At 30.5% G+C, this 14,942-nt stretch overlaps 1 protein-coding gene across 3 annotated transcripts in view; it reads left to right on the top strand.

Annotated features, from left to right (window-relative positions):
- LOC139522921 (protein FAM135A-like) overlaps positions 1-14,735 on the top strand; it is a 48,720-nt gene extending 33,985 nt beyond the window's left edge. For all 3 annotated transcript variants that reach the window (XM_071316577.1, XM_071316569.1, XM_071316559.1), the window contains 7 exons: positions 2,227-2,333; positions 2,695-2,786; positions 3,555-3,649; positions 4,303-4,454; positions 5,582-5,692; positions 8,406-8,522; positions 9,197-14,735. In XM_071316577.1, the coding sequence (XP_071172678.1) occupies positions 2,227-2,333; positions 2,695-2,786; positions 3,555-3,649; positions 4,303-4,454; positions 5,582-5,692; positions 8,406-8,522; positions 9,197-9,402 (880 nt within the window). In that variant the 3' untranslated portion in view covers positions 9,403-14,735. The remainder of the gene's footprint in view (positions 1-2,226; positions 2,334-2,694; positions 2,787-3,554; positions 3,650-4,302; positions 4,455-5,581; positions 5,693-8,405; positions 8,523-9,196) is intronic.
- Positions 14,736-14,942: the final 207 nt, after the last annotated feature.

Raw genomic sequence — 14,942 nt, 5'->3', positions numbered from 1 at the left:
TCTTCAAACATTTTTTTGAGAGGATTAATATTCAACAGCATAGTGAATTGCTCTAAGAGAAACAAAAATTTTAAGTTCATTAGAACACATTCATTCTGTGTCAGAAACCTATGCTGTGTCAACTATTTAATCACAATCCAAATTTAGAGCTGAATCCAGCTTGAATGTTGTGTCCATACTTGCCCTAACTGTTCAGGGTTCAACCTCTGCGGTCGTATAAAGCTACGCCCTGCGGAGCATCTGGTTATAGTATACAATATACTTGTCAGTTCTGTTTTATCAAGCTATTATAGATCACTTATCAGTTCTGTTTTATCAAGCTATTATTCATTTGCAACTTTTATTGATCTTAAGAAAGCGTTCGATTTTGTTGACCGAGATTTGCTGTTATATAAGCTTTTGTTAAATAACATTGATGGGAAAATTTACAACTCGATTAAAAACATTTACCTTAGTACTTCTGCTTGTGTTCGTGTGAACAACAGACTTTCACAGTGGTTTGTATGCAGTTCTGGTGTTAAACAAGGGGATAAATTTATCCCCGACGTTATTTTCGATTTTTATCAACGATCTGGTAGAGGAAGTAAACAGTCTCGGACTTGGTGTAAATATTGGCGACTCAACGCTTTCATTACTTTTATATGCGGACGACATAGTCTTATTGGCATCATCCGAAACTGACATGCAATGCATGCTTGATAAAGTTCATGAGTGGTGCAAGCGATGGCGTGTTTTGATAAATACAGAGAAATCAAAAGTTATGCATTTTCGTCCGTCTCGATCTAAAAGAAGTGAATTCCAGTTCAAAAGCGGTGACAATCTACTTCAAATAACTGACACATACAAATACCTCGGTGTAACTTTTCACGATTCATCATCTAAAAGACTTTGGAATTAAAACTTTTGAGAAACTTTTTACCTCTTGTGTAGTACCAGTGCTTGACTACAGCTCTTCGATCTGGGGATACAAAGACTTTGCTTGCTTGAATCAAATCCAGAACAAAGCAATTCGTTATTTTCTTGGCGTCCATAAATTTGCACCGACATTGGCAATAAACGGTGAAGTTGGTTGGGTGAACTCAAAGGAACGACGATGGTGCAATATGATAAGGTATTGGAACAAACTTATATCAATGGACGACACTCGTATATGTAAACGCGTCTTCAATGAAAAACATCATGTCAGTTATAGGACTAGAGATCAATTTTATTACAAAAAACATATGCGATTCACTGATGTGTAAAACATTGCTCAAAGATAAATGCTGCGCAGATTGGCAGAAAGGTTTAACAAACTTTCCGAAACTACGAACATACAGGCTCATAAAATCTGAATACTGCTGTGAACAATACATTGAACTTAATCTTAATCGTACTGAAAGATCCATAATAGCGCAACTCAGGTGTGGCATTCTTCCTCTCAGGTTAGAAACTGGTCGTTTTGTAGGTGAAGACGAATGTGACTGTTTGTGTAAAATGTGTAGCGATAACTGTGTGGAAAACGAATTTCATTTCCTTATAAACTGTAACTTTTATAACAATCTTCGACTGCAACATTTCTCACAAATAGACAATTTATGTATACTATCAAATGAAGAACAGTTTAAATATTTACTATGTCAACATCCGAGAAAAACTGCTAAATATCTATTGCAAGCTTTCAGTAAGAGAAAAAACTTTTTATATGAAAATTTTCGATAACATTTTATTTATTTTTGTTCGTCGTACCATCGAAATTTATGTTTAAAGTGACTTATAGACCCAAAGGGTCGGGTGTTTTAATTATTGTTTTTACATCTCACTGTATTATATAATATTTTGTGAAAAACACATGTCACTATAATAAATAATTTACTACTACTTACTACTACTATAGATCACCATACCATAAGTATATTAGATAAAGAAGTGTAATTCCAGATTTTTGTATTTACCAAATAATCTTTATATATTTGTAATGCTTTTTCTCAATTAAAGTGTTCCATATAATACAATAGTTTGTACGTAATAATGACTCTTATCATTGGGTGTGAGCAATTGAAAGACTATATTCTAGCAATATTTTCAATATTTTATTATTGAGTTCCACATACGTGACACTACAATTCAGTGGTGCCAATCATGGTGTGGATTAGTATTCATTATTTCATAGTTTAAAAATGGTTTGGGTCTTTGTACCACTTAAGAGTCCATATGCCACCATAAACTAAACTTAATCTTTTTCAGTGAGTTCCAGACCTTAGCATCCACTATCCCATATTTTATGATGCCACCAGATGGCGTTGATGACAGTGAAGGCCATCATTTGATTGTTTGTGTTCATGGATTAGATGGTATGTTTGTAATAAGACGACAGAATATTATCAATTCTAAAATAAGAAGTTCTGTTAGTTTTTAAAAAATTGCTTGACATTTGATCAAGAATAGAGTTATGTCCCTTCCATCAGTATTTGCTTCCCAAATCATAATTGCCATGGTAATTTTGTACACAATTATTTATGCATGCTATTTATTGTGTCCTAAAATGAGAAAAATATGCAAGACACAAAAATATAAAGGAATTTCATGTCCATCAGTTAATCAGAAATAAATCACAATATTGAATAGTTTCAACATACATGTAGTGAAATGTGTATTAATTCTTTATGCCTAATTATGATTTTACCATGTAAATCTATATTTTTCTATTGCCAGGTAACAGTGCAGATTTAAGATTAGTAAGAACATATATAGAAATGGGACTGACAGGGTATAAACTGGAATTTCTTATGTCAGAAAGAAACCAGGTAGGTAAATGCTAACAATAAAAACAGAGTTGTTATGATTTGTTTAAAATACTAAAGATGTATATAAAGTTTTTTCATTTATTCAGTTCATAAATGTTTCTGCTTTAGAGGCATTAGCTACCAAAACATGTCCTTTGAAATTGAGAGTTTGCATAAATTTGATCGACATAATTTTTTTAGCTAATACCTCTTTATAATTAGGATACTGGACTACTTGAAACACAATTAATTTAGTCATTCAAAAAACAGCATGTTTGTCTTAAGTTTGTTAACAGACATTCAAATGCCAATAACTGGTTCAAACCTAGAATTCCTTACCATTCTCATGATGGTGCCTGGACATTCCATTCTCATGATGATGCCTGAACATTCCATTCTCATGATGATGCCTGAACATTCCATTCTCATGATGATGCCTGAACATTCCATTCTCATGATGATGCCTGAACATTCCATTCTCATGATGGTGCCTGGACATTTATGATGTACAATTCTTTTTCTCCTAGGTAGATTTATAAAACTGCTGAATAGTTGTTTATTTTAATCTAGGTGTAGTTTCCCTGATCTCAGTTTTAATCAGAATTCAATTATGACTTCAAATAACTTTTTGTCTTCTGATCTCACTAGCTATTGTGAAATCCCAAAAAAGACAATTCTACCTGATTACCTCAGATTTTATTGAAGAAAACAAACTTAATTCTGGTTTGTTTTTGGAGTAGGCGTAAAAATAATTTTAGAAAGTAAATAAAAAATATTGTTCTTTTACAGGACACATTTGCAGACTTTGATGTAATGACCGAAAGATTAGCCAATGAAATTATAGCTTACATTGATATGTATGGATTAAATGTTACAAAACTAAGGTAATATATTTGTATAAGATCATGAAGAGTACATGATTTTGTATATATTAGTTAACTGGTATATGTATATTTAAGAACTCAAAGCAATTATCATCACAGTTTTCAGTGTTTCACCAAGTTCTAATTAAAAATTTGTAGTGCTAGTGACTTTTTCCCTCAATGATTAAAATTCATGAAAATATGACTACATTAACACATTATTGATTTAAATGCTGATTTTCATGTCTCTATGTATATGTATGATAATGAGGAATATTTGATAATTGTTTATATTTATATAACATTCAGAGTTCTGTTTGACTTATTTTGTTAATTAAATTACATCTTATGGACTTAAAAAAAATCACAGAAGACATATAGAAGAATAAAGATCTGTATTGTAACGTATTTTCATCACTGGGATTTTTGTATGTAATGATTATATAGCCATATGAATACTTGTTTTTTCAAGGAGAAATTTAGAGTCCCATTGAAAAATCTCAACAAGTGTTAATAGCTATATTATTCAATTGGACTATTTACTTTGCTGTAATATAAGTGACAAGGAAAACAACCAAGTGATTTCCAGGAAAGGTTTTGCTTCCCTCACAATAAGACTTGTCTATCATTTTATTTAAGATTCTACCTTCACATTTTATCACTTGTTTTTACAGTTTTATTGGTCATTCCCTGGGTAATCTCATCATCAGATCTGTAGTGTCTAGGTCTAAACTGAAACATCTAGTCCCAAAGTTATATACATTCTTATCTCTGTCCGGACCTCATCTAGGAACATTGTACAACAGTAGTGGACTAGTTAATATGGGTATGTATGGTTTGACATGTATATAGATAAATCATAAGCCTTAAATTTACAGACTCATTATTTTATGGACCCATCAGAGTTGTTGCTTCTGCTCTTTCGTGTTCTGAGAGTGTTTCACTCTCTTTACAAGAGGCATCAGTTTGAGTTTCCCAAATTTCAACTTCATGTTGCTACATATTTTGTATCCTGCACAGCTAAACAGATGCCCACTTTAGTTAAGAATTCATTGCCAGAATAGAAGTCAAGGTGACCATATATCTGTACCCCAGTCCACCCTTATTGTCTATACATCTTTAAAATATCATGCATGTATATGAAATTTTAAATTCTCCCTCGCCCTGCTCATCTTAATTTAAAGTATTTAATCTCTAAATTCAATAGGCTATAAACAAGACAAACACAGGATTAGTTGCTCGCAGTAACATATTATTTTCTCTTACAACTGCAAGCTGACCTTCGATACTAATGCATTTAAATGCCAAACTTTATATAGTACCATTAAACCACACCCATAGAAGTCGCCAACACTTTCCTCTTACCTTATGCACCTAACACCAAACTTTATAAATAGTACATACTGTTGCAGAACCAGTATCAGAACTAGTTATACTAGTTCCCATCTATAAATAATTACTACAAATAGCAAACGGGAAAACCCCAATTTCAAACGAAATAAAATAGATTTAAATTCATTTGTTTTCTTCAACTACAAGTCACAAATTGTTGGTCAAAGTATGTTTTATGGACTTTATGATATCAATAGTTATTTAGTATGACTACGGTTAGTTCCCTAAGAGTTAGACATCTTTGAAGGTTACAATTATAAGATAACAAGTAAATCATTATGGTGGTAAACTATTGTTATCTGTGAAAGAAGTTAATTTGATTATAATCTTAGTTATAGATTTTAATGAATATTATAATGCCTGTAAGATGATAATAATACTGCTGATAATACATTTTATTGTGTTAACTCTAGATCTTGTTTTTACAAATAAATATAACTTACAAGAGTACATCACTGCTAGACTTTTAATCCTTTCAGACAACACAATTTTTTTTAAATGTATAAATATCAATATTTTGAATTTATATCTGTAATTCAGTTTGATTTTTAAACTTTTTAGGGATGTGGTTTATGCAGAAGTGGAAGAAATCTGGCTCCCTGTTACAGTTATCACTGAAGGACAATGTAGATCCCAGACAATCATTTCTGTACAAATTAAGTCAGAAACCAGGTAAGTGTAGACATCTGGTTCCCTGTTATTGAGCTTTTCATTTTGCCATTTTTATCAGGGACTTACCGTTTTGAATTACTCCAAGGAAAATTCAAAACGGGAAGTTAATTATTTTTGTGATTTTACTTTTTAGCATCAAAGGACACTGTTGATCAGAGACAATCTTTTTTTGATACTTAGAAACCAGGTTAACCCTTAGACTGCTGCATTGATTTCTATTGTACTTTTGTGTAATGCTGAGTAAAATTTTAATCACTGATGAAATAAACATGTTCACTTACAATTGCTGTATCTTTGTAAATATTGAATATTCATCAATAAAAGTTATATAAAAAAGTATTGTTAGATTCTGTATTTTTAATTTATTTTATTTTTGTGTGAGTCTCTGGTCATGTTTTACCTGTACAGGTGCGAAAATAGGTAAACAAAGGTAAACTTATGTTTTCATGTTTTATTAAACGATCCATCAATGTAAAAGTATCCATGACTTCAGAATTGAACCAATATAGTTTAAAATCTCTTTTAAGAACTAAGTTCCATTGTGATTATCAAAAAATAAAAGTTTCTTCTCAGACCAACGGCCTTTTTTATGCAAATATTTTCCGGTATTTTCCTCCAACTTTCACTGCGCCGACTTTTACTTCCATGTACAAATATATTTACACGACAAGTTCATTTTTAAAGCTTTCATCAATATATAATCTTGACAAACTTAAAGTTCGGGTCTATCGATGTTAGTCAATATTGATTCACATTTGAAAGGCGAAATGATAAACATCGCAAATCCTGTTTCATGTCATCCATTTTGAACAATGTCTGGGAATCCCCGTAATTCTCGCTTTAAAAGTCTTCTGTTTGCAGTTTTGATAGAATACTTCCATTTCTGTCTAATATATCTTCGGTTCTCGTCCAAATCCTTTTAATCGTCCGCCACTGTTAAATCGTTATCATTGAAATACTCCGAACGTGTTGGCCATTTCTCCAAACAATGTCCGCCATTTTGTCACTTTTTTCATCAAAAATTTTCACTTTCGGTTTATCACTTATACCTGATTAAAAGTCAAGAGACACTCGAAAGAACGCAGATTTTAAGCCAATCAGAATCCATACAAGTCGAAACTGCCGCAATCTCATGAATATTGACTCCGCCCATTCCATGGTAACTGTGTAAACAAACGAGTACGGAAAACGACTATAGTCGCGAGTAGCAGTAGCGGACTGTCTTATCGGAACGACAATGGTCGCGCGTAGCAGTCTAAGGGTTAAGAAAGAAATCTGGTCCCTGTTTTCTGCTCAGTTATACTATGCATAATATACAATATAAATAATTGTGTTGTTTTTTTTATAAAAGGATCTTCATTATACAAAAAACTTTTATCTCCCTAAAAAGATTTTGATTCAAAATTTTGTGGAAAAAAATCATAGCTGGTAGTTGAAATTTAGTTTTTGATTTGTCAAAAAAGTGATATGATAGATGTTAACCATCCCCAAGTTAATATCCAAAATCCAATACTCGATCTTATTAAGTTTGAACTGTAGATCTGAGTTCTAAGTCAGAATTTTAAAATGCTTATACATAGTTGTAAATTCTTAGTTAAAGATTATTACATGCTAAAGCTGTGGTCACACCTTACCGGATAGCACAAACTGACGCCTAACGGATGAAAATAAAAGTTTTCCGTTGACAAAATTGTTATCTGTTGGGAGTCCGTTGATGTATTGACCAAATAAAACAGATGCGTAACGAATGCATAACGGACACACACCGCATATGCAACGTACCAGAAACGGAAATGTACCGGACAGAACTGATGTCAAACGTACATCCAACAGACGAGTACGGCATAAAACAGACTCCTAACGGAAGCGTACACAATGAAATAAATGAACAAGATATACAAAAAAGTTAAAGGCAACAATAGTAATACATGTAAATCACATAAATATTCAAAAAGTTTCTGTTTAACTGGTTTTGGTTTGTTCTTCAAAATGCTGCCAAAGGGTAGTTTCTGGCCTGAATAAGATCTGTTTGATAGTGAAGATGGATTATGAATAATAAGAATTCATGACACGCAAGAAATCTGAGATACTAATAATTGGCATTTTTTACGCGAAATTTTCAGTTTGCATTTATCCCTTCAAGATCCGTTCATCATCCATTTTATCCGTTATAGGTTCGGTAGAAGTCTGTTTCACATTTGTTCAACATCCGTTTTATCTGTTATACGTCCTGTAGAAGTCTGTTGGTGAATTTGTCTACCGGACCTCTAACGGTTGAATAACGGATAAGTAACAGAAAAAAAAACGGAAACGAAACAGACGAGTTCCGTACAAGTTGGACGCCAACCGGACGTTCAATGGAAAATTCATCTGTTGGAAGTCCTTTCAAAGTTTTGAACATGCTCAAAATTTTTCAACGGACAGAACGAACATTGACGGATAAAATGTACGCTAAACAGACATGAAACGAATATGGACGGACATCTTACGGACACGAGCGGATTGAAAAAAAGTTATCTGTTCGAGCTATCTGTTAAGGTGTGAATGAAGCTTTAGATATCAATGTGGCATTTCTCTTCAATGTTTTGTCCTTAAAATAGAACTAATATAGCCATTCTGTCATTATACATTCTTTTTTATATAAGTAAATCTTTTGGTGAAATGCAGTGGATTTCAAAATATTGAGAAATTTATTTTGACATTATGATTACAGGTTTGGAATTATTTAGACATGTATTGCTAGTAGGATCATCACAAGATAGATATGTACCTTATCATTCCTCGAGGATAGAGATGTGTAAAGCTGCACAAAGAGAGAGTTCTGGCATGGGTAAGAGCATAGACGCCAAATTTATTGAAATAGAAATGTTAGCAATCAAAGCATAAAGTCAAAAAGGGTAGTCTATAAATGACAATTGATACAGAGCAGAATGAATTGTACAATGCAATGCTATTATTTGAAAATACTCCCCTTAAACCAGTGATGGATTTTAGTGAAACTTTCTGAGTATTCTAGATTTACTTTCCAGGGGTAAAAAATGTGTACTATACCCACCTTAAGATGGTACATTTTGTATCTGCAGCTAATAAACAAACAGAATAAAGTAACTATTGGATTTAATCAACTTCTACTTTGAGGTTTACAATACAATACACAGACTTTGCAAAATAGATGCCTAGAGCCAGTACAAATAGAATGAACTCTACTCACAGTTTTCTAGTTTTCATGTGTGATAGATTTGAAAAGACAGTATGATGTCTTTATTATTTTCATGTATCACAAGTCAAGATTGCAACCCTGTTCTGTTATACTTACACTTATCTCTTCCAGTTTGTGTTGGTGGTTTTTTTTTTTACTTAAACTATTTTAATTTATTGAAATGTGAATATCAGATTAAAGATCTGTTACAGCTTTTAAGACAAAAAATATTTATTTGTTACAAATGCTTATTTTTTCCTTGATTTGAAACTGCAGTTTAAAGATGTTAATTTTTTTCTTCACAGGTGCTATATACAGTGAGATGGTTGCTAATATACTGACTCCAGTTGTAAATAACATAAACTGTAAACTGGTACGATATGACGTCTTTCATGCTTTGACCAGCACAGCAAATACAATTATAGGCAGAGCAGCACATATAGCTGTGCTGGATTCAGAATTGTTTATTGAAAAGTTTATGATTACAGTTGGTTTACAGTACTTTCGGTAGCTTGTATGCATATTGGAGGTAAAATGTGGAGGAAGAAAGTACAAATTTGTACTAGTTTTAGAAGTAAAATCTAAGTAGAAAGTACAAAACTGTACTTATTTTAAGTTTAAGGTGTAGGTTACATCTTATAACATTTGAAGTTAATCTGTTGTACACTGAAACATTAATCATAGTCCAGAAAAAAAAGTTGTGTAAATCTGGTCCATATCCAATAGATCTCACACTTTGTGATTTTCACTGGTTGTAATCTTTTTTTTAAAAAGAGCAAATATTGTTGTGGTATTATTATTGTGTTAGTTTCAAATATTGTCTAAAAGTAAGTGATTCAAGGAGACTATTCTCTATAAATTTGTTAACTGTGATGTTTCCAATGAACATATTTTGTAAAGAAAATAGTAATCTTGCTCTTGTAAATCTCAAACAAGTTTTTAGAGGGTCTTAATTTTATTTTTATGAGTACCATGACCTTTGAACTCAGATATATTAACAATACATTATGCTGTTATAAGCATGGCTTACAAATGATGATTTTAAGATGGAATATTATATGGTTAAAGTTTGTATGGTTATGACTTCTGTACAAAGCTTACTTCACACTTAATGGTCAAGTTTTAAGATGTATTATTGTATTTCTTACAAAATATTTAATCATGTTTTGAAATGAGTAATTTATATGTCTTATGTTAAAAAATATGTACAGAATTAAAAATATTGAATAAAGAACTTGTACATTTTATAGATACAAGTTACAAAAGAAACTGAAGTTAAAAGAGACCTGTATTTCTTTAGATATTTTTGTTGGTGTGTTAAATACAATCATACTTCAATCTAATAAAAAAGAAAGTTGATTAAGGAATGACTAAAATAAATTTATATATATTTATGGTACTGAATATTTTTAATTTTCCATTACTGTCAATTTGATGAATAGATCTTATGATTCAATACATGTTGAATTATCCCAACCCTTCAGATCTTACTATTTTGCTGTTTTAGTTTTGTCCTTATTTTTTAGTTTATATGCAGCAGATAAAGTCAGCAATACTTCTCAATTAATTTGAATTTCACAAGAATAATTACTTATGAGTATGTTTAACTTTCTTTAATGTATTTTGCGAGTAAAATAATTTTAGTTCTGATTTGTTCAGAATTTAAGACAATTATGGGCATTAACTGACAGACAGTTTTACTGTATAGCTCAAAAACTTAGTTATCTTTATAAACCTTAATTACAATGGAGGGTTTATTTGATGTTGTACCCTCTTTATGTTTGGTGGTATGAAATAAATTTATCTGTAGTGCTAGTTCCAAAGAAAAGGTTGCTGAACACTTATGTTGTCTATTTAATCTTTCAAAATACCTCGTACATTTGGTAAATACAATACATATATAGCATTTGTATAGTTATATGTAAAAGAATGCAACAAAAGTTTGTAGTTTCAAGCTGTCTTTAATGAAATGTTGTGCCTCCATGTTAGTCAATATGGATACTGTACATATCAAATTTTATCGTTTCTGTTTTTATTTTGAAGGTTATTATTTTTTCGTTATGTTATTTATGTTATTTATAATCAATGTATTTTATTTTTTGAAAGTGCTGTGAATACACTTCTATTAATGTAAACTAATTCACCATTTCAGAATCTCATGAAATCTCTGTTTTATTATTATCAAACAAATTTCACAAAACATTTTTGATTAGTTATAAATGTCCGAAACAATAGTATTCTTACAGTGGCATATTGGTGGTGAGATTCTGTAGTGGCAATCATTTGTCTGAGATATATCATGTATGTGCTAGAAAATGTTTTGAATATAAATGAATAAATAAGAGGCTTGCATTGCTTAAGTGATATTCACATGTGGTTGTTTCTCACAATATGATAAATATTCGTAATAGTTTTTTTTCTAATTTTCTTTGCTTCATTTTACATAAAATATTTTACATTATAGTCATTGGTTATTTGTTGTATAAGAGTCTGTTATATAATCTAGTTAAGCATTGTAAATGATGTATACTTTGACAGTAGTCTTTCAAGAACTGTGATAGAATTAGTTTGATAAAGTCTTTATGTGAATTAGTCTATGTTACTTTAATAACTGAATCGACTTGTAAATAGTCATGAAGCTTTGAATCATAAAAAATAATTTAGTTTTCTAAAATCATCACTATAATAAGGTATCATGATTTATTATGTAACTTGTAGACACAGGTTAATTTGCTAATATTTATACAGGTGTTTTGGTGCAATTGTATACCTTTAAAAGTAAAATTTTGGGCAAATAATATATCTCAAATATATAGCAATTGGCATTAAAAGGACTGCAGCCAAGTCTTCAAAGGTGATGGTTTTTTCTTGACATTCCAATTTATAGTTGGTCACAGAACCCCTGGTGATAAATACTGTCATTAAACCAGTTTCACGAGATACTCAAGACTAAGAATGAATGTATTGAACCGAATGTTGAAATAGCAAACCAAGGGCTCAATAAATATATCTTAGTTATAACATGGAAAGGAAAATATATTGTTTAAAGTCATAAGAAACCTCAAATTAAAAAAAATTATGCATATGTTTTTTATAACTAAATGGATAGTTTTCATTATACAACTTATGTACATATACTTTTTCTGAGGAAAATTCTTTAATTTGTCCACATTTAGAAGTAGTTTACTTTTTTTTAATTGCTTCCTTCCAGGAAGCAATTCAACGACATATTTTCCGTATGCATAGTGACTTGAGTGTAACCCTCCTTGTAAAAATCTGGTGGTCGCAAAACGCATGGATCTGTCATTAAAATAAACAATTCTCTGATTGTATATGTTAAACATGTGCTCAACACCCATGCTTTTTGTTATTTGTTTACTATAAGGTGACAATCCGCAAATTTCGGCTTCGAAACACGGCATTTAATGAGCAGCCATATTTGTTAAATTATAACAGAGTAAAAAAAATTGATGATTATACGTTATATTTGCGTTAAAAATGAGAAAATTGCGCACAGAGGACTAAGTTTATGATATATACATGCACTGGAACAAGAATTGGATAAACATTTTTTTTCACCACTCACTCGTTTCATATGACTTTAAGTAATAAGATTTTCAAAGATGCCAAGCTTATAGTTTAGTTTGCAAGACAGGTATAAATCATAATTATTATTTGATATACTAGACCCAGCAATGATAATGAACTGTTCATATATTGTCTATCAAAAAGTCTTTACATACTATTTAAATGATTAAAAGTACTTGAAACTGAAATGAAACTTGGGTAAAAAAAAATCAGTGCAAAAAATAAAACGATAATTTTATGGTAAATATTTGTTTTGTATACTTTTGATACAAGTGCAATTGGATGTTTACACAGTGGGACTCTGTTGTCCAGCTTCAAGACAATATTTATAAGTGTTTCCACTGTTTTAGAATTATTCTATGTATATATCAAAATATTATGTTAGGAGAGTAGATATATTTAGGTAGATAGTAACATAGTATACTATAATATCTCAATGATATTGTGTATTATTTTGTGCAATAAGAAAAAAATAGTTATACATTTAAAGGCAATTTGAGAAAAGATGCAATGTAGGTTTTGGTCATAATATATTTTTTTTTCGTTATACACCAGTAAATAGTAGAAAGGAATCAAGACATTATATTGGAGAAGAAAAATTTTACAGCATTTTTTTATTAGAACAGGATATATATATATACATTGGCATAATTCAAGACGTTGATGGTAAAGTTGGTTAAGCTAGGAGTACACTCGCCAGTAATAACAATCTACCCCAGCATTATACCCCAATTCTAAAACCCCTAAATTCCCACTTTAAAAATATCTCAATCCCATTGTCTGTTCATTTGTCAAAAAAAATATTTTGTAACATTTCTCTTAAAAATTATTGAACAGAATGACCGAAAATTTGATCAGCAACTCAGCTATGATGAGTTGAAATGTATGTGCACTTTCTTAGAAACTTTTCTATAGCTTGATGTAGCAATATATTTTCCAATGGCATTGGCCTCAAAGTGGAAGTTGGACAGACTATCTATAGGATGAGTGTTCTATTCCTAGATAATGTAGTTCTTTTGTTTGATTAGAACTGTCAGACACATACTTCCGGTTTTCCAACACTTTGAATTACCTTTAGGGGCAAAAAATGTATTCATGTTCTATTTTATTGATAATTTTTCCTGTAAATTTATTAATATAAAAATTCAGAGAAATGGTTGGCCTTTACATATTAAATATTTTTTGTAATGCATTAGTATAAAACAATGGGGATCTGATTTGTTTACATTAATTGTTAAAAGCATAATATAAAATTATATAATGACCTTTTAAACTACCTTGCTGCATTCTGGTTGAACTAAATTTATAATGAAAAGTTTTTTTTTATTCTTCATGTTGGCAGAACACTAGTTTTCCATTCAATATTTGTTACTTTTCAAAATATAATGAAGAAAAGGAAGTGCCTACGCCTTTATGTGGATCAAAATTTATATTACACTTTTATAAAATATTGTCTAGTAGAAATATGAACCTCTTAAAATATGATAATGATACGAGAAAAAAATAGAAGAAAAAATAAATGCAAAATTCAACCTGTCATCACTTGTTCCTGTCTCCTGAAATTTTAAAAAACATAAATATATTTTGACCATGAGTATGAAATGGGTCCAAGTAAAAAGGTTTTTTTTTAAATTTTACTAAAAACTTAAAGATCTGGTCGTTCTGACATAAATTAAGAAATCACATTACTGTGTTGAAGGATTTTTTATTTTCTTATATATAAAATTGAGAATGGAAATGGGGAATGTGTCAAAGAGACAACAACCCAACCAAAGAGCTGACAACCTGAAGATCACCAATGGTTCTTCAATGGTAACATGTTTGTTTTTTCTCTTTTTAAAGATTTCAGTTTTACAAATATGAAGATTGAATATGCCCTATAGGTGTATTTTGACTATTTTACAATTCCTTTCATCTACATCTGTAATCAATTTCTCTTTGATAAAGAAAAGTTGAAAAAAAAAAATTTTAGTGTAATTTGTTTTCCACTAAAAATAGGACTTATACTATATGTGTACCGGTTTATAACTTTTCTCAATATCATTTATACAAATAGTGAATGTTTACTAAGTAAGGAATACAAGGGAGAAATTATCATTACATTTATTGTTACTATTTATAGATATATTATGCTTGTACTATTGGAAGGGATTTGTTAGATTGTTAACTTTCTGTATATATAAATGTATAGTTATTTCTCTTCAAATTTTAGATTTTGTAGATCTATGTAAATAAAATACAGTATGAAAAACAAAATATCTTGTCTTCTATTTTTTGTCTTTACCCTCTGATTTCATTCTACAAACTTAAAAGTTGACGTTATGGTCAAAACTACAGAAGTGGTCAAAATATACCTACACAAATCATGAATTGCTGAATTAATCAATTACATGTACTTATTCATTTCTTTTTGCAGATACAAATTTATTGATAAAGGAAAATTTTGATTCCTGTGGATATTTG

The sequence above is a fragment of the Mytilus edulis genome, chromosome 1 (assembly GCF_963676685.1).
Source record: "Mytilus edulis chromosome 1, xbMytEdul2.2, whole genome shotgun sequence".
NCBI lineage: Eukaryota > Metazoa > Mollusca > Bivalvia > Mytilida > Mytilidae > Mytilus > Mytilus edulis.
This window is presented reverse-complemented; position numbering and strand designations above follow the sequence as displayed.